The sequence below is a fragment of the Salmo salar genome, chromosome ssa29, assembly GCF_905237065.1.
Source record: "Salmo salar chromosome ssa29, Ssal_v3.1, whole genome shotgun sequence".
NCBI lineage: Eukaryota > Metazoa > Chordata > Actinopteri > Salmoniformes > Salmonidae > Salmo > Salmo salar.
This window is the reverse complement of record NC_059470.1, coordinates 38,877,501-38,900,643: the sequence shown is the minus strand read 5'-3', so window position 1 is coordinate 38,900,643 and position 23,143 is coordinate 38,877,501. Positions and strand designations below refer to the sequence as shown.

At 44.5% G+C, this 23,143-nt stretch overlaps 1 protein-coding gene across 2 annotated transcripts in view; it reads right to left on the bottom strand.

The window, feature by feature from the left end:
- Window positions 1-2,961: 2,961 nt before the first annotated feature.
- LOC106590676 (cysteine-rich secretory protein LCCL domain-containing 1) overlaps window positions 2,962-23,143 on the bottom strand; it is a 47,331-nt gene continuing 27,149 nt past the window's right edge. For both annotated transcript variants that reach the window (XM_045710967.1, XM_045710966.1), the window contains exons 6-15: window positions 18,211-18,311; window positions 17,258-17,455; window positions 11,767-11,827; window positions 11,235-11,301; window positions 10,773-10,903; window positions 9,829-9,872; window positions 9,655-9,727; window positions 7,681-7,756; window positions 6,009-6,142; window positions 2,962-3,967 (exon numbers count right to left, since the gene is read on the bottom strand). In XM_045710967.1, the coding sequence (XP_045566923.1) occupies window positions 3,916-3,967; window positions 6,009-6,142; window positions 7,681-7,756; window positions 9,655-9,727; window positions 9,829-9,872; window positions 10,773-10,903; window positions 11,235-11,301; window positions 11,767-11,827; window positions 17,258-17,455; window positions 18,211-18,311 (937 nt within the window). In that variant the 3' untranslated portion in view covers window positions 2,962-3,915. The remainder of the gene's footprint in view (window positions 3,968-6,008; window positions 6,143-7,680; window positions 7,757-9,654; window positions 9,728-9,828; window positions 9,873-10,772; window positions 10,904-11,234; window positions 11,302-11,766; window positions 11,828-17,257; window positions 17,456-18,210; window positions 18,312-23,143) is intronic.

Genomic DNA, 23,143 nt, shown 5'->3' with positions numbered 1-23,143 from the left:
TACTATTACATTACGGTATAAAATAATGATGTTCCTTTAAGTGCTAACTTGTATATTGTTATCTATGTTATATTCTGTTGTTGTAATATTGGACATCAGTTCAGTTCTACAGGCAAGACAATAATAACAAAACCAACAACACACACACATATATATATATATATATATATATATATATATATATATATACACAGTACCAGTCAAACATTTGGACTGTTTTAGAACACCGACTCATTCCAAGGTTTTTCTTTATTTGTTACTATTTTCTACATTGTAGAATAATAGTGAATACATCAAAACTATGAAATAACACATATGGAATCATGTAGTAAGCAACAAAAAGTGGTAAACAAATCAAAATATATTTTATATGAGGTTCTTCAAAGTAGCCACCCTTTGCCTTGATGACAGCTTTGCACACTCTTGGCATTATCTCAACCAGCTTCACGAGGTAGTCACCTGGAATGCATTTCAATTAACAGGTGTGCCTTGTTAAAAGTCAATTTGTGGAATTTCTTTCCTTGCGTTCGAGCCAATCAGTTGTGTTGTGACAAAGTAGTGGTGGTACACAGAAGATAGCCCTATTGGGTAATGACCAAGTCAATATTATGGCAAGAACAGCTCAAATAAAAGAAGAGAAACTACAGCCATCATTACTTTAAGACATGAAGGTCAGTCAATATGGAACATTTCAAGAACTTTGAAAGTTTCTTCAAGTGCAGTCGTAAAAACAATCAAGGCCTATGACTAAACTGTCTCTCATGAGGACCGCCACAGGAAAGGAAGACCCAGAGTTACCTCTGCTGCAAAGGATACGTTCATGTCACGTCCTGGCCAGTATAAGGGTTAATTAGTATTGTAGTTTGGTCAGGACGTGGCAGAGGGTATTCGTTTTATGTGGTTCGGGGTGGTGTGTTTGTTAAAAGGGTGTTTGATTTAGTATTTCCGGGTTTTGGTTTATGTATTTCTATGTTTAGTCTAGTGTGTCTGGTTCTATGCTGAGTTAATTGGGGTGGACTTCCAATTGAAGGCAGCTGTGTGGTGTTGCCTTTGATTGGAAGTCCTATATTAGTTGGGTGTGTTTGTTTGTTATCTGTGGGTGATTGTTCTGTGTTTAGCCTGTGCCTTGCCAGACTGTCAGTGAATCGTTTGTTTTCTTGTTTGTTGTTTTTGTATTCGTTTTGAAGTGAATAAATGTTCAAAAATGAACAATCACATACCTGCTGCGTATTGGTCTACCTTTTCCGACGATGATTTCGTTATATCGTCAGGAGACGAAGAAAGCCCTGACAGTTCATTAGAGTTACCAGCCTCAGAAATTGCAGCGCAAATAAATGCTTCACAGAGTTCAAGTAACAGACACATCTCAACATCAACTGTTCAGAGGAGACTGTGTGAATCAGGCCTTCATGGTCGAATTGCTGAAAAGAAACCACTACTAAAGGACACCAATAAGAAGAAGAGACTTGCTTGGGTCAAGAAACACGGGCAATGGACTTTAGACCGGTGGAAATCTGTCCTTTGGTCTGATGAGTCCAAATTTGAGATGTTTGGTTCCAACCGCTGTGTCTTTGTGAGACGCAGAGTAGGTGAATGGATGATCTCTGCATGTGTGGTTCCCACCATGAAGCATGGAGGAGGAGGTGTGATGTATTTAGAATTCAGGGCACACTTTACCAGCATGGCTACCACAGCATTCTGCAGTGATATGCCATCCCATCTGGTTTGCGCTTAGTGGGAGGTGTGATGGTGCTTTGCTGGTGACACTGTCTGTGATTTATTTAGATTTCAAGGCACACTTAACCAGCATGGCTACCACAGCATTCTGCAGTGATACGCCATCTGCCTGTTCATCCAGCTATCATCCAGAAGGCGAGGTCAGTACATGTGCATCAAAGCTGGAACCGAGAGACTGAAAAACAGCTTCTATCTCAAGGCCATCAGACTGTTAAACAGCCATCACTAACATTGAGTGGCTGCTGCCAACATACTGACTCAACTCAAGCCACTTTAATAATGGGAAAATTGATGTAATCAATTTATCACTTGCCACTTTATATTATTTATATTAGATAATGTTTACATAACCTACATTATTCATCTCATATGTATATACTGTACGTTATACCATCTACTGCATCCTGCCATCTTGATGTAATTAGATGTATCACTAGCCACTTTAAACAATGCCACTTTATATAATGTTTTCATAATCAACATTACTCATCTCATATGTATATACTGTACTCTATACCATCTACTGCATCTTGCCATCCTGATGTAATGTATCACTAGCCACCTTAAACAATGCTGCTTTATATGCTTTTATACCCTACATTACTCATCTCATATGTATATACTGTACTCTATAATTACATCTTGTCTATGCCGCACGGCCATCACTCATTTATTTCTATATTTTTATGTACATATTCGTATTCATTCCTTTACACTTGTGTGTACAAGGTAGTTGTTGTGGAATTGGTAGATTACTTGTTAGATATTAATGCATGGTCAGAACTAGAAGCACAAGCATTTCGCTACACTTGCATTAACACCTGCTAACCATGTGTATGTGACAAATAAATTTGATTTGATCTCATCTGGTTTGAGCTTAGTGGGACTATCATTTGTTTTTCAACAGGACAATGACCCAGCACACCTCCAGGCTGTGTAAGGGCTATTTGACCAAGAAGGAGAGTGATGGAGTGCTGCATCAGATGACCTGGCCTCCACAATCCCCCGACCTCAACCGAATTGAGATGGTTTGGGATGACTTGGACCACAGAGTGAAGGAAAAGCAGCCAACAAATGCTCAGCATATGTGGGAACTTCAAGGCTGTTGGAAAAGCATTTCAGGTGAAGCTAGTTGAGAGAATGTCAAGAGTGTGCAAAGCTGTCATCAAGGCAAAGGGTGGCTACTTTGAAGAATCTAAAATATATATTATATTTTAAATTTGCTTAACACTTTTCTGGTTATTACATGCTTCCATATGTGTTATTTCATAGTTTTGATGTCTTCACTATTATTCTACAATGTAGAAAACAGTAAAAATAAAGAAATACCCTGGAATGAGTAAGTGTGTCCAGACTTTTGACTGGTACTGCACTTTACAGTTTAAAGTAATTCTAGCAATTACGTCAAATATATACAGTTTATAAAATGAGCCAGATAACATTAAAACATTGAAATGCGACTGCACTGAGCACCAGCCTTGCTCTCTCCCGTCTCTCTTCATTCAGCGCTGCCCGTACCTGTGTTAAATGTCTATAGTTTCCGTGGAAACGTCCTCTGACCTCACGGCTAGTGAAAAGGCCAGAAAAACGTTTCAGTCATTCTCAGGTTTTGACAGCAGAGATGAGTGTTCACAGCCCATTCAGCCTACAGACAGCAGAGATGAGTGATTCTGTGTTTGGTGAGAGAGGAGAGATGGAGCCCCTGACCTTCGGAACACTCAGTCAGAACACGGAACACTCAGTCAGAACACGGAACACTCAGTCAGAGCACGGAACACTCAGTCAGAACACGGAACACTCAGTCAGAACACGGAACACTCAGTCAGAACACGGAACACTCAGTCAGAACACGGAACACTCAGTCAGAGCACGGAACACTCAGTCAGAACACGGAACACTCAGTCAGAACACGGAACACTCAGTCAGAACACGGAACACTCAGTCAGAACACGGCGGACTCAGTCAGAACACGGAACACTCAGTCAGAACACGGAACACTCAGTCAGAACACGGAACACTCAGTCAGAACACGGAACACTCAGTCAGAACACGGAACACTCAGTCAGAACACGGAACACTCAGTCAGAACACGGAACACTCAGTCAGAACACGGAACACTCAGTCAGAACATGGAACACTCAGTCGGAACACGGAACACTCAGTCGGAACACGAAACATTCAGATCACAGCAAACACCCGGAATGCCTTTCCTCCTGGTGGGTTCTGAAGACTGGTGGGGCGAGAGGAAGGGAGGGGGAGAGATGAAGGGGTGAGAGGAAGAGGAGGAAAGGAGGAGGAGGGGGAGAAGGAGCAGACAGAAAACAAGAGAAGGAATCAGTCAGGCTGCCTGTGAAATGTGTCAGAATCTCACTGTCCTGGACGTTCTACACAGACAGACAGACAGACAGACAGACAGACAGACAGACAGACAGACAGACAGACAGACAGACAGACAGACAGACAGACAGACAGACAGACAGACAGACAGCTGATAAACACAAACAAACACAGCTGATAGACCTGTTTTACAGACCAACATAGATGTCAACCATGAACGCCAGCCGCTCGATAACAGACGCCGCGACACAAAGAAATACAAGTCTTTGCTGTTCCAACAAACTGATAAACTTCTGGTGAAACAGATAGACTCAACTTTACGTTGTCTTGAAAAAAGAAAGAAATAGAGACGTGCAGCTTTTACACAAATAGAGAGATGACAGACTGACACAAATAGGCATCCCACCGGGTTGAGTTGGAGAGAGAGAGAGAGCGAGAGAGAGAGAGAGAGAGAGAGAGAGAGAGAGAGAGAGAGAGAGAGAGAGAGAGAGAGAGAGAGAGAGAGAGAGAGAGAGAGCTGTGGCTTGACATGCTTAGGAGATACAGATAGATCTAAACCGGATCTTTAGCCCTGAAGAGATGTCGCTGCTAGGCTAGCTAACACTAACACTAAGCTATATAAAACGAATATTAGGCTAGCTAACACTAATACTAGGCTATATAACACTACTACTAGGCTGTGTAATACTAATACTTAGCTAGCTAAACCTGTATTTTTATGTGCACGCTGGCCTGCACAGGACTTGCAGCACTTTTATTGTCCAATGCAGAAACTAGCACTGATTGAACTGTTCCTCTGTTTCCAGACCGGCAAAGAGACCTGTAAAGAGACCGGTAAAGAGACCGGTAGAGAGACCGGTAGAGAGACCGGTAAAGAGACCGGTAGAGAGACCGGTAGAGAGACCGGTAGAGAGACCGGTAAAGAGACCGGTAAAGAGACCGGTAGAGAGACCGGTAAAGAGACCGGTAAAGAGACCTGTAGAGAGACCAGAGACGGTAGAGAGACCGTAGAGACGAAAGAGACCGTAGAGAGAAAGAGACCGGCGTAGAGAGACCGGTAGAGAGACCGCAGAGAGACCGGTAAAGAGACCTGTAGAGAGACCGGTAAAGAGACCGGTAGAGAGACCGGTAGAGAGACCGGTAGAGAGACCGGTAAAGAGACTGGTAGAGAGACCTGTAGAGAGACCGGTAAAGAGACTGGTAGAGAGACCGGTAGAGAGACTGGTAAAGAGACTGGTAGAGAGACCGGTAGAGACTGGTAAAGAGACCGGTAGAGAGACCGGTAGAGAGACCGGTAAAGAGACCGGTAAAGAGACCGGTAGAGAGACCGAGTAGACCGTAGAGAGAGACGAGGACCTGAGTAGAGACCGGTAAAGAGACTGGTAGAGAGACCTGTAGACCGGTAAGAGACCGGTAAAGAGACCGGTAGAGAGACCGGTAGAGAGACCTGTAGACCGGTAAAGAGACCGGTAAAGAGACTGGTAGATACTGCATAGCCCTGACTCAACTATTCCCTTCCTGATACAGTCAGTCAGACAGACTCTCCAATTCTAGCCCACTTACTTTGTGTTCACGCTCTATCTATCTTATACTGTGATAACATGTCATCATTACATTTTCTACTTCCATTAAAATTACATTTCCTTATTTTCATTCAGGCATTTCTTTCTGTCTCTCTCTCTCTCTCTCTCTCCAGTGTATTCCATATCATTACACAAAGACACTAGGGGACTTACCGTACAGTATATGGTTGTGTTCCAAATAGCACCATATTATAGCATTATGGGCCCTGGTCAAAAGTAGTCCACTATGTAGGAAATAGAGCCTCATTTAAGATGCAGACTTTAAGCTGTGCTGGTGTGTGCTAGACACCAGGCTGAGATGAATGACCACAGTGTGGGATAAGCTCCACACAGCCGTGGGTCGGTCCGTACCTCTCGGAAGTAATGCCGTTTTGGTACGAGGCAATGTACTGTTTCCGCTTGTCTACCGGCATCACGTCGATGTAGCCACCCACATTGTTCTGAAGCACCCCTGCGTGGACCGCCACCCGGCATATACTGGATTTCTGGAGAGAGGGAGAGAGGGAGGGAGGGAGGGAGAGAGAGAGAGAGAGAGAGAGAGAGAGAGAAAGAGAGGGAGGGAGGGAGAGAGGGAGGGAGGGAGAGAGGGAGGGAGGGAGGGAGAGAGAGAGGGAGGGAGGGAGAGAGGGAGGGAGGGAGGGAGAGAGAGAGAGAGAGAGAGAGAGAGAGAGAGAGAGAGAGGGATGGAGAGAGAGAGAGAGAGAGAGAGAGAGAGAGAGAGAGAGAGAGAGAGAGAGAGAGAGAGAGAGAGAGAGAGAGAGAGAGAGAGAGAGAGAGGGGGAGAGGGAGAGAGAGAGAGAGATGGAGGGAGGGAGGGAGGGAGGGAGAAGAAAAAAGATGGTTAGAGAGTTGGGCTGGTGAAAGACCGATCGAGAGACCGTCGTGAAAAATGACAGAATTAGTCATGCTATCCAATTTTTTTTTACTTAAAGAATTGTCTCTTGTTAAACGCTAATGTTTTTTTTTTTTCGAACCTGACACAAAGTTCTCTTGGTGTGACTTATTCGTAAGACTAGGCGTATAGCTAAGGTCCGTTTAGATGCGACCGCAAGCGCGTGAGACATCCCGTGGGTTTACAATCTGCAGGAAGTCAGCTGTGTGGAACCTTGCAGGAAGTAGCACATTATAGTGTGAACTGTGACAGAACGCAGTTAAACGGTTGAGCCCTCGTGCTATCAACCTCGGGGGGCTATCTTAATCTACGCAGACAAACCAAATCGCCTTTTACACACCATGCTCCACCCCTGTTTCCACACATCTGCTAAATTGCCACGCAGACAAAATAAGTTTTACTTTTTTTTTCTATAAAAGCTGTGACCCAATTATGATTCGTCGGGCCTTATTAACCATCTTCAACGGTGAAAGGTTCACTGCTCCATTTTTGCTAATCTTATAATAAAGTTGATGTTTGAAGAATCTGCAGTCTCTCTCTTTAGAATTTCTGCCACAAGAGAGAAATAAGAGATAAGCGAAAGAGAGAGAGAGAGAAAGGAAGAGCGAAGAGAGAGAGGAAGAGGGAGAGAGGGAAAGGGAGAGAAGAGAGAGAGGAAGAGGGAGAGAGGGAAAGGGAGAGAAGAGAGAGAGGAAGAGGGAGAGAGGGAAAGGGAGAGAAGAGAGAGAGGAAGAGGGAGAGCGAAGGGGAAGAGAGGTAGAGATACAAAGATGTGGGACAGACAGAGAGGCTGAGAGCGAGAAAGAGAGACAAGAGAGAGACCAAAGAGAGAGGGAGAGAAGTAAGAAACAAAGAGAGAGAGAGAGAGAGCGCGAGAGAGAGAACACTGTGAGGAATCTCTGTAGTCAAGACTGAATCAGACACTATACAACAGCCCTCTGATCTGAGGTATGACATCAGGGATTCTAAGAACGCACCAGATTCTCCACTGACCTGATATTTGGCATCATGAAACATCAGGGATTCTAAGAACGCACCAGATTCTCCACTGACCTGATATTTGGCATCATGAAACATCAGGGATTCTAAGAACACACCAGATTTGCCTCTGAGCTTAGCTGAGTCACTTACATCTGAATAGATTCTGGTTCCGATGACCCGTGATATGTTAGGGTTCTCGTCCATGCAGTTCCTGGGGCAATATAACCTGAAAACAGACAGGATCAGTGTAGCTTAATGTTTAAACAATCTAATTTACTCTATAAAGGGGTAGTGTTGTGAGGTGGAGGGGGGTAGATGAAAGAGATAGAGTCAGAGAGAGACCATGCCCACAACCTATTTAGATCTAGATCAGACCTTAGAAATAAATAAGGAAATGATCTCAACAGAGAAAAATGTCCTCCTGTGTGCTACCTATATCCCCCCACTAGAATCCCCATTCTTTAATGAAGACAGCTTCTCCATCCTGGAGGGGGAGATCAACCATTTCCAGGCCCATGGACATGTACTAGTCTGTGGCGACCTAAATGCCAGAACTGGACAAGAACCTGACACTCTCAGCACACAGGGGGACAAACACCTACCTGGAGGTGACAGCATTCCCTCCCCCATATGCCCCCCTAGACACAACTACGACAACGTAACCAACAAAAACGGGTCACAACTCCTGCAGCGCTGTTGGACGCTGTGTCTGTACATGTGTAAATGGTAGGCTTTGAGGGGACTCCTACGGTAGGTACACCTATAGCTCATCTCTTGGTAGTAGTACTGTAGACTACTTTATCACTGACCTCAACCCAGAGTCTCTCAGGGCGTTCACAGTCAGTCCACTGACACACCTATCAGACTGAAGAGCTATTCAAAATCTTTTCGGCCATTTAACAAAGAACAAAGATCAAAACATGATAATTTACAAAATGAAGAGTCAGTTATTAAAGATTACCAGAACCCCACTGGATTCTCCAATTTCATTGGATGAGGTACAGGACAAAATACAAACCCTCCAACCCCAAAAGGCCTGTGGTGTTGATGGTATCCTAAACGAAATGATAAAATATACAGACCACAAATTCAAATTGGCTATTTTTAAACTCTTTAACATCATCCTTAGCTCTGGGATCTTCCCCAATATTTGGAACCAAGGACTGGTCACCCCCAATCCACGAATTTGATCCCAATCTGTGTCAACAGCAATCTCTGAAAATCCTCTTCAGTATCATCAACAGCAGACGGCAACATTTCCTCAGTGAAAAAAAATGTCCTGAGCAAATGTCAAATTGGCTTCATACCAAAATATGGTAAAACAAACCACCCTTACTGACAAACAAACAAACCAAAACAAAAGCAGTCTTCTGAACCTAGCGATCCCTCTGCCATCTGGTACTTGGGCTCTGTTCACAAACACAAACAGAGTCCCAGGCCAGCAACACAAATAGACCCAAACCAAATTATGAGGAAGAAAAAATAAAACTATTTGACACACTGGAAACAATTAACCAAAAAAACGAAGCAAATTTGAATGCTATCTGTCCCTAAACAGAGAGTACACAGCGGCAGAATACCTGACCACTGTGATTGACCCAAAATTAAGAAAATCATTGACTATGTAAAGATTCAGTGAGAATAGCCTTGCTATTGAGAGAGGTCGCTTTTGAGAGCAACAAAATGAGGAACACGTAGCTGCACTTCTTAACTTCCTGCCAAATGTATGACCACATTAGAGACACACATTTCCTTCAGATCCACAAATAATTGTTGAACAAGTCAAACATAGATCAACTCCATATCGGTTAAGGGAAATACCACACTGTGCATTCACAGCAATATTTGATGAGCCATGAAAAAAAGGGGCAACCAGTTGAGCACAAACAACATTGTAAATACCACCAATACTTATGTGTTTATTTCACATGCTTTGACTATGTAAACACATTTCCCCATGAAAAGTAAAGCCCCTTTGAATTGAACAGACAGACAGACAGACAGACAGACAGACAGACAGACAGACAGACAGACAGACAGACAGACAGACAGACAGACAGACAGACAGACAGACAGACAGACAGACAGACAGACAGACAGACAGACAGTGAGTAATGGTCATACCTTGGACAGTGCTTTACAAGCTTTTGATATGAACACATCTGAGCCACCGTGGTCTCACAGGTGATCGCTTTCACTGGAAGGCAGGAAGGAGGCTGATATCAGGCCCAAGGAGATCTCAACAGGACTTAATGTAATCTAATTCAGTTAATTCCATAGTTGTTGTACTGTACTGACCTGTTACTTTGGAGATGATAAAAGCATTGGCGCTCTGATACTTCCTGTAAATGTAAAAAACATTCTTATGATTCCAAAATTCTGGTAACTTTCGCCAAATTCGTAGGTTTTTATTCTTCCTGGTTGGAAGTTTCCCAGACATTCGTAATCCTCCGCCCAGGTTTTCTGTAAAACTTGGGAATTTATGGAAAGTCACCAGAGTTTTGCATCCTTGCACATTGTTATTCCTCTGTTCACTCTTTCTAGAAGACAGGAAGCCCCATTTCGAAAAAAAAAAAAAAACTACATTTTATCAACAGAGAGCGGAAATACTCCAAACGATATGAAGGGTTTATCCGGACCCTATTTCCTAGAATGAAAAGCATCCAGCCAAAAGCTTAAGACCGGCCCTGAGTATCCCAAACATATCCACTGACCTAAGAAGTTTTATGGTTCCCAGGAATTCGCCAACTGGGATTTCAGGAAAACCAGGGAATTGACTGAAAGTTTGCAACCCTATTGGGAGCATGTAGAGCGTAACTTTCGTACTTTATTTTTCTACAGTTTACTCTCCGCTATTCAGCACCTCTACAAACATGTTTGGGTGTGTGCCAGCTCACGCTTTTTACAAATTCTATGACTCGGACATGGACATGTGTTTACACAGGAGGTTGGCGGCACCTTAAATGGGGAGGATGGGCTCGTGGTAATGGCCGGAGTGGAATTAGTGGAATGGTAGCAAATACATGGTTTCCATTTGTTTGATTGCCATTCCATTGGCTCCGTTCCAGCCATTATTACTTGCCGTCCTCCCCTCAGCTGATGTGTAAACTGTCCTCAGCTTGAAATGCCTTCACCCGTCTCGCGCCGTCAAAATGCTAGCTTTTTGTCAGTGGTTGTCAAGAGGGCAACGAGATATGTTGGGCAAAGAGATAGTGTTTGCAAGATAGATGACGCTTCCATACCCTAGAGACTGAATTCCATTCTTGTTGGACTTAATGAAGAAGTCCTTCCTGCCTTGTCTGGTGACATCCAGCCATCCTCCATCCTTATCTATCACTCCGGAGTGGAGGCCAGCACGGCAGATACTAGATTGCTGTAAAGTTAACACTGTAAAGTTAGTACATTGTAAAGTTAACACTGTAGAGTGTAAAGTTTACAGTGTAAAGTTAGTACACTGTACATTGAAATTCATTATGCCGCTTTATTTACCATGCATTAGCTCAGTATTTTTATCTGCATTTTGATTAACCTATTCAGTATAAGACTTAGTCTTTGTCCCAAATTGTACCATATTGCCTACAATACTTTAGACCAGGGCCCATAATCCACTATTTTAGACCAGGGCCCATAATGCATTTCTTTTGACCAGGGCCCATAGGCAATAGGATGTAATTTGATTTGATAATGTATGATAATGTAATCACCATCTCATAGTGTACTGTCCCAACCACCTTCCCTGTGGACTCTAAACAGCCGGCAGGACACTCGTACCTGAGGAGAACATAGATGATTTAGGGCTGGGATCAATTTCAATTTAAGTCCATTTTTTGGTTTATTGAGAAGTACTTGAAAATGATTGTGTCCTCTGTGAAGGGGACCAGTCTATCAGGGAGACATTGTGTCCTCTGTGAAGGGGACCAGTCTATCAGGGAGGCATTGTGTCCTCTGTGAAGGGGACCAGTCTACCAGAGAGGCATTGTGTCCTCTGTGAAGGGGACCAGTCTATCAGGGAGACATTGTGTTCTCTGTGAAGGAGTTGGATGGGGAGCTCCTCAACCACTGAATGGGTCTTTATTTATCAGTGGTAACATAGACAGGGACAGCTGATTTGAGACGATGTGTGTGTGTGTGTGTGTGTGTGTGTGTGTGTGTGTGTGTGTGTGTGTGTGTGTGTGTGTGTGTGTGTGTGTGTGTGTGTGTGTGTGTGTGTGTGTGTGTGGTTGTTTTTTCCTTTACCTGTTGCACGTGGTTCCTTTGCACTGATCTCGTAGCTTAGTGTCACAGGTCACATGCTGAGCTGCAACACAGAACACACTGTACTGTCAAGCTAACTAGCTGTTCACATCTGTAGCACACGTAGCTGTCAAGCTAACTAGCTATTCACGTCTGTAGCACACAGAGCTGTCAAGCTAACTAGCTATTCACATATGTAGCACACAGAACACACTGAACTGTCAAGCTAACTAGCTATTCACGTCTGTAGCACACAGCTGTCAAGCTAACTAGCTATTCACATCTGTAGCACATGCAGCTGTCAAGCTAACTAGCTATTCACGTCTGTAGCACACAGAACACACAGAGCTGTCAAGCTAACTAGCTATTCACGTCTGTAGCACACAGCTGTCAAGCTAACTAGCTATTCACGTCTGTAGCACACAGAACACACAGAGCTGTCAAGCTAACTAGCTATTCACGTCTGTAGCACACAGCTATCAAGCTAACTAGATATTCACGTCTGTAGCACTATACTGTTAAGCTAACTAGCTATTCACATATGTAGCACACAGAACACACAGAGCTGTCAGGCTAACTAGCTATTCACATCCGAAATACACAGAACTGTCAAGCTAACTACTGTAGCTATTCACATCTGTAGCACACAGAACACACACTATACTGTTAAGCTAACTAGCTATTTATATCTGTAGCACACAGAACACACTGAACTGTCAAGCTAACTAGCTATTCACGTCTGTAGCACACAGAGCTGTCAAGCTAACTAGCTATTCACGTCTGTAGCACACAGAGCTGTCAAGCTAACTAGCTATTCACATATGTAACACACAGAAAACACACAATGCTTTCATCTGCCTGTCTTTGTGTTAACCAGCACTACAGGAGACAACATATAGGCTAGTGAGGTGTTGCTATGCTCTGAGGTGAAGTTTTTCTAGGTACAGATCTAGGTTCAGCTTCAACTCCCCCAATCCTAACCTTAAGCATTTGGGGGAAAATGCTAAAATGAACCAAGATTAGTGTCTAGGTAGTCTCGGAAAACCCAGTTCTAGGTATGAGAATCACGTTGGATTTTCTTGGCTAATTAAGGGAGGGTGCTCTTCAGACAGACAACTTTCCTAACAAAATCACAAGTTTAGGTAGGCAGGGCTTGAAAATAATTCCCTCTGAAACATGACAGAGGTAGACGCAATGCAGACGCAGATAGCTAGGCACATTTTTGCCACAGCTAGTCAGTGGTTGTAAGCTTGTAATGCTAACGTCATGGCGCATGCAAACCACTCATTGAAATATCCTCCGCAAGCTCCGTCTAGCTAGCTACCGGGAATGTTTACGTGCTTCTACACCTGCATTGCTTTGCTGTTCAGGGTTTCTGTACAGCACTTTGTGACATCAGCTGATGTAAGAAGGGCTTTATAAATAAATGTGATTGATTGATTGATTGATTGATTGACATGAATGGATAGGGCTTTGGATGGATTTATACGGTTGATATACAGTGGATGTACAAATTTGCAGTATCAGTGCCCGTAAAAAAGTATTTGCCCCCTTTCTGATTTTCTATATTTTTTACATATTTCTTATACTGAATCTTAGCAGATCTTCACCCAAAACCTAATATTCGATAAAGTGAACCAGAGTTTACAAATAACAAAAAACAATGTATATATCTTATCTATTTAATTAATCAAATGACTGCAACACCCAATTCCCCAGTGTGAAAAAGTAATTCCACCTTTACACACAATATCTGGTTGTGTCAACATTTACTGCAATTGCTGCAACCAAATTCTTCCTGTAGTTGTTTATCAGTCTCTCACATCACCGTGGAGGAATTTTGGCCAACTCTCGCATGCAGTACTGCTTTATCTCAGCAACATTTGTGAGTTTTCAAGCATGGACTGCTCGTTTCAAGTTCTGCCACAACATCTCAATTAGGATTAGGTCTGGACTTCTGAAACCATTCCAAAACTTCAAATGTGTTTCTTTTAAGCCATTTTAAGGTTTCTAAGTGTAAAATGCAGTATTTGGTTTTCGCCAGGCATATTGGGACCTGTGTCGTCCCCCCCAAAAAATTATATTTTTGATTAATCTATCCATAGAACATTCTTCCAAGAATCTTGATGATCATCCAGGTGCTTCCAGGTGCTTTTTTACAAACTTAAATCAACTTCTTGGACAAGATGGGTCCCTTTATGTCCGGAGAAAACAGTCTAGCACTGCATTCCACAATAAGAACCTCATACCAACGGTCAACCATAGCTTTCCAGAAGTTGTCATAATTACTGTGTAAGTCTATGGATGGGGGTGTGAGAACCATGAGCCTAGTAGGTTTTACAATTTACATTTTAGGCATTTAGCAGACGCTCTTATCCAGAGCGATTTACAGTTAGTGCATTAATCTTAAGATAGCTAGGTGGGACAACTAATTTGCTTGCTAGCTTGCTTACCCTGGTCTGCTAACTGCTTGCTTGCTAACCCCGGTCTGCTAACTGCTAGCTTGCTAGCCCCGGTCTGCTAACTGCAAGCTTGTTAGCCCCGGCCTGCTAACTGTCTGAATCGCCGTGTCCCCAGCCAGCCCAACCACTCACTGGACCCAAATGTTCACTTGGCTACGCATGCTTCTCTCTAATATCAATATGCCTCGTCCATTACTGTTCTGGTTAGTGATGAATGTCTTATTTCACTGTAGAGCCTCTAGCCCTGCTCAATATGCCTTAACCAACCATGTTGTTCCACCTCCTACATATGCGATTACATCACCTGGTTTAAACGTCTCTAGAGAATATATCTCTCTCATCATTACTCAATGCCTAGGTTTACCTCCAATGTACTCACATCCTACCTTACCTTTGTCTGTACACTCTGCCTTGAATCTATGCTATCGTGCCCAGAAACCTGCTCTTTTTACTCTCTGTTCCGAACGTGCTAGACGGCCTGTTCGTATAGCCTTTAGCCGTACCCTTATCCTACTTCTCCTCTGTTCCTCTGGTGATGTAGAGGTTAATCCAGGTCCTGCAGTGCCTAGCTCCACTCCCACTCCCCAAGTGCTCTCATTTGTTGATTCTGTAACCGTAAAAGCCTTGGTTTCATGCATGTTAACATTATAAGCCTACTCCCTAAGTTTGCTTTATTCACTGCTTTAGCACATTCTGCCAACCGGGATGTCTTAGCCGTGTCTGAATCCTGACTTAGGAAAACCACCAAAAACCCTGAAATCTCCATCCCTAACTATAACATTTTTTGCCAAGATAGAACTGCCAAAGGGGGCGGTGTTGCAATCTACTGCAGAGATAGCCTGCAGAGTTATGTCTTACTATTCAGGTCTGTCCCCAAACAATTCGAGCTTCTACTTCAAAAAAATGAACCTTTCCAGAAACAAGTCTCTCACTGTTGCCGCTTGCTATAGACCACCTTCTGCCCCCAGCTGTGCCCTCGACACCATATGTGAATTGATTGCCCCCATCTATCTTCTGAACTCGTGCTACCAGGTGACCTAAACTGGGACATGCTTAACACCCTGGCCATCCTACAATCTAAGCTTAATGCCCTCAATCTCACACAAAGTATCAATGAACCTACCAGGTACAACCCCAAATCCGTAAACACGGGCTCCAGAAGCAGTGCCTCCAGCTTGCATGTCCAGGTGGAGTTGTTACAAAAACAAGATATCATCCTAACTAACTCGCCCTCCAAATACACCTCTGCTGTTTTCAATCAAGATCTCAGCGATCGCTGCCTCATTGCCTGCGTCCGTAATGGGTCTGTGATCAAACGACCACCCCTCATCACTGTCAAACGCTCCCTAAAACACTCCCTAAAACACTTCTGCGAGCAGGCCTTTCTAATCGACCTGGCCGGGATATCCTGGAATGACATTGACCTCAACCCGTCAGTAGAGGATGCCTGGTTATTCTTTAAAAGTGCCTTCCTCACCATCTTAAATAAGCATGCCCCATTCAAAAAATGTAAAAAAATGTAGAACCAGGAACAGATATAGCCCTTGGTTCACTCCAGACCTGTCTGCCCTTGACCAGCACAAAAACATCCTGTGGCGTTCTGCATTAGCATCGAACAGCCCCCGTGATATGCAACTTTTCAGGGAAGTTAGGAACAAATATACGCAGGCAGTTAGGAAAGCTAAGGCTAGCTTTTTCAAGCAGATATTTGCATCCTGTAGCAGAAACACAAAAAGTTCTAGGACACTGGAAAGTCCATGGAGAACAAGAGCACCTCCTCCCAGCTGCCCACTGCTCTTAGGCTAGGAAACACTGTTACCACTGATAAATCCACTATAATTGAGAATTTCAATAAGCATTTCTCTACGGCTGGCCATGCTTTCCACCTGGCAACCCCTACCCCGGTCAACTGCCTGGCAACCTCCACAGCAAGTCTCCCATGCCCCCACCATTTCTCCTTCACCCAAATCCAGATAGCTGATGTTCTGAAAGAGCTGCAAAATCTGGACCCCTACAAATCAGCCAGGCTAGACAATCTGGACCCTCTCTTTCTAAAATTATCTGCCGAAATTGTTGCAACCCCTATTATTAACCTGTTCAACCTCTCTTTCATATCGTTTGGAAAGCTGCCGCGGTCATCCCCCTCTTCAAAGGGGGTGACACTCTAGACCCAAACTGCTACAGACCTATTTCTATTCTACCCTGTCTTTCTAAGGTCTTCGAACGCCAAGTTAACAATAAGATTACGACCATTTCGAATCCCACCGTACCTTCTCCGCTATGTAATCTGGTTTCAGAGCTGGTCATGGGTGCACCTCAGCCACGGTCAAGGTCCTAAATGATATCATAACCGCTATCGATAAGAGACATTACTGTGCAGCCGTATTCATCAACCTGGCCAAGTCTTTCGACTCTGTTAATCACCACATTCTTATTGGCAGACTCAACAGCCTTGGTTTCTCAAATGATTGCCTCGCCTGGTTTACCAACTACTTCTCAGACAGAGTTCAGTGTGTCAAATCGGAGGGCCTATTGTCCGGACCTCTGGCAGTCTCTATGGGGGTGCCACAGGGTTCAATTCTCGGGCCGGCTCTCTTCTCTGTATACATCAATGATGTCGCTCTTGCTGCTGGTGATTCTCTGATCCACCTCTATGTAGACGACACCATTCTGTATATTTCTGGCCCTTCTTTGGACACTGTGTTAACAAACCTCCAGACGAGCTTCAATGCCATACAACTCTCCTTCCGTTGCCAAGTTCCATAGCCTCGGTTTGAAATCCAACTCATGGTCGGTTTAGTCTTCAGGAGTATATCGTCAGATGATGACAGAATTTCAGGTCAAAAACCCTTGCAGCCCTCCTCCCACCCTCCCTCCCTACCCCTGCACCCCTGCACCCCTCCTCCAACCCTCCACACCAACCCCTGCACCCCTCCTCCAACCCTCCACACCAACCCCCCAAAAAACAGAACCTGTACCCCCCGTTTAGAGATGCAACTGAAGCCATAATAACCAGTTGAATGACATCTTACACATCTGCTGTGTATTGACCACCTCATTCCTCTCCCGCTCCTCTGGTGGGGGGGTGGAGGTGGGGGTCTTGGCCAGAAGGGGGGGATTTGGCTGGGGGGCCCTTGGGTGTGGCTTCTGGGGGCTCCGGGGGACCTCTGGTTCGATATAATTGTTTTCCTCGATTTCCTCCTGAGATCTCTGCGACTCTGTAACTTCGTCTGGCGAGAGAGAGAGAGAGAGAGAGAGAGAGAGAGAGAGAGAGAGAGAGAGAGAGAGAGAGAGAGAGAGAGAGAGAGAGAGAGAGAGAGAGAGAGAGAAGAGAGAGAAGAGAGAGAGAGAGAGAGAGAGAGAGAGAGGAATATACATTTCAGTTTCAGAGATAGGAGTAATATGATTCAGTTTCAGAGATAGGAGATATGATTCAGTTTCAGCTTTACACTTTGAAACGTTTCTTTAGCTCTGATGCTGAGGTTGTGTCCCAAATTACACCTCTATTCCCCATCTAGGGCACTCCTTTTGACCAGGGAGACCAGGGCCCTTAGGGCTTTGGTCAAAATAAGTGTACTATGAAGGGATTAAGTTGCCATTTGGGAATCATCCTGAACTGGACGGGGAAAAAAATACAGTGTATTTGTGTAAACATGAGATAGTTATTGCAGTGTTTTCCAAGCCAACACACACCAAGATCCCACACACACCCCGACGCCACACACACCCCGACGCCACACACACCCCGACGCCACACACACCCCGACGCCACACACACCCCGACGCCACACACACCCCGACGCCACACACACCCCGACGCCACACACACCCCAACGCCACACACACCCCGACGCCACACACACCCCGACGCCACACGCACCCCGACGCCACACGCACCCCGATGCCACACACACCCCAACGCCACACACACCCCAACGCCACACACACCCCAACGCCACACACACACCTAACCACACACACACACCTTTGTAGCAGAGGTTGTCCTTGCATCGTCCTCCGTAGCTGGGGGGGCAGGCAGAGCAGGAGGTGCCGTGTTTGTAGGGGGCATGACCCCACCAGTTCCCCCTGAGGTGACAGGTCAGAGGTTAAGGGTTAGTAGGACAGGAGACAAGTCTGTTGTGTCTTCCTTTACTCATCTCCTCTCCCCTTCCCTCACCTCTCATCTCCTCTCCTCTCCCCTTCCCTCACCTCTCCTCTCCCCTTCCCTCACCTCTCATCTCCTCTCCTCTTCCCTTCCCCACTCATCTCCTCTCCCCTTCCCTCACCTCTCATCTCCTCTCCTCTCCTCTCCCCTTCCCTCACCTCTCATCTCCTCTCCTCTCCCCTTCCCTCACCTCTCATCTCCTCTCCCCTTCCCTCACCTCTCATCTCCTCTCCTCTCCCCTTCCCTCACCTCTCATCTCCACTCCTCTCCCCTTCCCTCACCTCTCATCTCCTCTCCTCTCCTCTCCCCTTCCCTCACCTCTCATCTCCTCTCCTCTCCCCTTCCCGCACCTCTATCTCCTCTCCCTTCTCACCTCTCCTCTCCCTCCCCTTCCCTCTCTCTCTCTCCCCTTCCCTCACCTCTCCTCCTCTCCCCTCCCCTTCCCTCACCTCTCATCTCCTCTCCTCTCCCCTTCCCTCACCTCTCATCTCCACTCCTCTCATTTTCTCCTCTCTTCTACTGAATGCGTAGACAGTAACCTCTAACCCCGTCTGAATGAGTAGGGAGTTATCCCTAACTAACCCAATGAGTAGGGAGTAATCCCGAACTAACCCATAGAGTAGGGAGTTATCCCTAACTAACCCATAGAGTAGGGAGTTATCCCTAACTAACCCATAGAGTAGGGAGTTATCCCTAACTAACCCATAGAGTAGGGAGTTATCCCTAACTAACCCATAGAGTAGGGAGTTATCCCTAACTAACCCATAGAGTAGGGAGTTATCCCTAACTAACCCATAGAGTAGGGAGTTATCCCTAACTAACCCATAGCGTAGGGAGTAATCCCTAACTAACCCATAGAGTAGAGAGTAATCCCTAACTAACCCAATGAGTAGAGAGTAATCCCTAACTAACTAACTAACTAACCCATAGAGTAGGGAGTTATCCCTAACTAACCCATAGAGTAGGGAGTTATCCCTAAATAACCCATAGAGTAGGGAGTTATCCCTAACTAACCCATAGAGTAGGGAGTTATCCCTAACTAACCCATAGAGTAGGGAGTTATCCCTAACTAACCCATAGAGTAGGGAGTTATCCCTAACTAACCCAATGAGTAGGGAGTAATCCCTAACTAGCCCATAGAGTATAGGGAGTTATCCCTAACTAACCCATAGAGTATAGGGAGTTATCCCTAACTAACCCAATGAGTAGGGAGTAATCCCTAACTAACCCATAGAGTATAGGGAGTTATCCCTAACTGACCCAATGAGTAGGGAGTAATCCCTAACTAACCCAATGAGTAGGGAGTTATCCCTAACTAACCCAATGAGTAGGGAGTTATCCCTAACTAACCCATAGAGTATAGGGAGTTATCCCTAACTAACCCAATGAGTAGGGAGTTATCCCTAACTAACCCATAGAGTAGGGAGTTATCCCTAACTAACCCATAGAGTAGGGAGTTATCCCTATCTAACCCATAGAGTAGGGAGTTATCCCTAACTAACCCATAGAGTATAGGGAGTAATCCCTAACTAACCCATAGAGTAGGGAGTTATCCCTAACTAACCCATAGAGTAGGGAGTTATCCCTAACTAACCCATAGAGTATAGGGAGTAATCCCTAACTAACCCATAGAGTAGGGAGTTATCCCTAACTAACCCATAGAGTAGCGAGTTATCCCTAACTAAGCCATAGAGTATAGGGAGTAATCCCTAACTAACCCATAGAGTAGGGAGTTATCCCTAACTAACCCATAGAGTAGGGAGTTATCCCTAACTAACCCATAGAGTAGGGAGTTATCCCTAACTAACCCATAGAGTAGGGAGTTATCCCTAACTAACCCATAGAGTATAGGGAGTAATCCCTAACTAACCCATAGAGTAGAGAGTAATCCCTAACTAACCCATAGAGTAGGGAGTTATCCCTAACTAACCCATAGAATATAGGGAGTTATCCCTAACTAACCCAATGATTAGCGAGTTATCCTTAACTAACCCATAGAGTAGGGAGTTATCCTTAACTAACCCATAGAGTAGGGAGTTATCCCTAACTAACCCAATGAGTAGCGAGTTATCCCTAACTAACCCATAGAGTATAGGGAGTTATCCCTAACTAACCCATAGAGTATAGGGAGTTATCCCTAACTAACCCATAGAGTAGAGAGTTATCCCTAACTAACCCATAGAGTAGGGAGTTATCCCTAACTAACCCATAGAGTAGGGAGTAATCCCTAACTAACCCATAGAGTAGGGAGTTATCCCTAACTAACCCATAGAGTAGGGAGTAATCCCTAACTAACCCATAGAGTAGGGAGTTATCCCTAACTAACCCATAGAGTATAGGGAGTTATCCCTAACTAACCCATAGAGTAGGGAGTTATCCCTAACTAACCCATAGAGTAGAGAGTTATCCCTAACTAACCCATAGAGTAGGGAGTAATCCCTAACTAACCCATAGAGTAGGGAGTTATCCCTAACTAACCCATAGAGTAGGGAGTAATCCCTAACTAACCCATAGAGTAGGGAGTTATCCCTAACTAACCCATAGAGTAGAGAGTAATCCCTAACTAACCCATAGAGTAGGGAGTTATCCCTAACTAACCCATAGAGTAGGGAGTAATCCCTAACTAACCCATAGAGTATGGAGTTATCCCTAACTAACCCATAGAGTAGGGAGTAATCCCTAACTAACCCATAGAGTAGGGAGTAATCCCTAACTAACCCATAGAGTAGAGAGTAATCCCTAACTAACCCATAGAGTAGGGAGTAATCCCTAACTAACCCATAGAGTAGGGAGTAATCCCTAACTAACCCATAGAGTAGAGAGTAATCCCTAACTAACCCATAGAGTAGGGAGTAATCCCTAACTAACCCATAGAGTATAGGGAGTTATCCCTAACTAACCCATAGAGTAGGGAGTTATCCCTAACTAACCCATAGAGTAGGGAGTAATCCCTAACTAACCCATAGAGTAGGGAGTAATCCCTAACTAACCCATAGAGTAGGGAGTTATCCCTAACTAACCCATAGAGTAGGGAGTAATCCCTAACTAACCCATAGAGTAGGGAGTTATCCCTAACTAACCCATAGAGTAGGGAGTAATCCCTAACTAACCCATAGAGTAGGGAGTTATCCCTAACTAACCCATAGAGTAGGGAGTAATCCCTAACTAACCCATAGAGTAGGGAGTAATCCCTAACTAACCCATAGAGTAGAGAGTAATCCCTAACTAACCCATAGAGTAGGGAGTAATCCCTAACTAACCCATAGAGTAGAGAGTAATCCCTAACTAACCCATAGAGTAGGGAGTAATCCCTAACTAACCCATAGAGTAGGGAGTAATCCCTAACTAACCCATAGAGTAGAGAGTAATCCCTAACTAACCCATAGAGTAGAGAGTAATCCCTAACTAACCCATAGAGTAGGGAGTTATCCCTAACTAACCCATAGAGTAGGGAGTTATCCCTAACTAACCCATAGAGTAGGGAGTTATCCCTAACTAACCCATAGAGTAGGGAGTTTTCCCTAACTAACCCATAGAGTAGGGAGTTATCCCTAACTAACCCAATGAGTAGGGAGTAATCCCTAACTAGCCCATAGAGTATAGGGAGTTATCCCTAACTAACCCATAGAGTATAGGGAGTTATCCCTAACTAACCCAATGAGTAGGGAGTAATCCCTAACTAACCCATAGAGTATAGGGAGTTATCCCTAACTGACCCAATGAGTAGGGAGTAATCCCTAACTAACCCAATGAGTAGGGAGTTATCCCTAACTAACCCAATGAGTAGGGAGTTATCCCTAACTAACCCATAGAGTATAGGGAGTTATCCCTAACTAACCCAATGAGTAGGGAGTTATCCCTAACTAACCCATAGAGTAGGGAGTAATCCCTAACTAACCCATAGAGTAGGGAGTTATCCCTAACTAACCCATAGAGTAGGGAGTAATCCCTAACTAACCCATAGAGTAGGGAGTTATCCCTAACTAACCCATAGAGTAGGGAGTAATCCCTAACTAACCCATAGAGTAGGGAGTTATCCCTAACTAACCCATAGAGTAGGGAGTAATCCCTAACTAACCCATAGAGTAGGGAGTAATCCCTAACTAACCCATAGAGTAGAGAGTAATCCCTAACTAACCCATAGAGTAGAGAGTAATCCCTAACTAACCCATAGAGTAGAGAGTAATCCCTAACTAACCCATAGAGTAGGGAGTAATCCCTAACTAACCCATAGAGTAGGGAGTAATCCCTAACTAACCCATAGAGTAGAGAGTAATCCCTAACTAACCCATAGAGTAGAGAGTAATCCCTAACTAACCCATAGAGTAGGGAGTTATCCCTAACTAACCCATAGAGTAGGGAGTTATCCCTAACTAACCCATAGAGTAGGGAGTTATCCCTAACTAACCCATAGAGTAGGGAGTTTTCCCTAACTAACCCATAGAGTAGGGAGTTATCCCTAACTAACCCAATGAGTAGGGAGTAATCCCTAACTAGCCCATAGAGTATAGGGAGTTATCCCTAACTAACCCATAGAGTATAGGGAGTTATCCCTAACTAACCCAATGAGTAGGGAGTAATCCCTAACTAACCCATAGAGTATAGGGAGTTATCCCTAACTGACCCATTGAGTAGGGAGTAATCCCTAACTAACCCAATGAGTAGGGAGTTATCCCTAACTAACCCAATGAGTAGGGAGTTATCCCTAACTAACCCATAGAGTATAGGGAGTTATCCCTAACTAACCCAATGA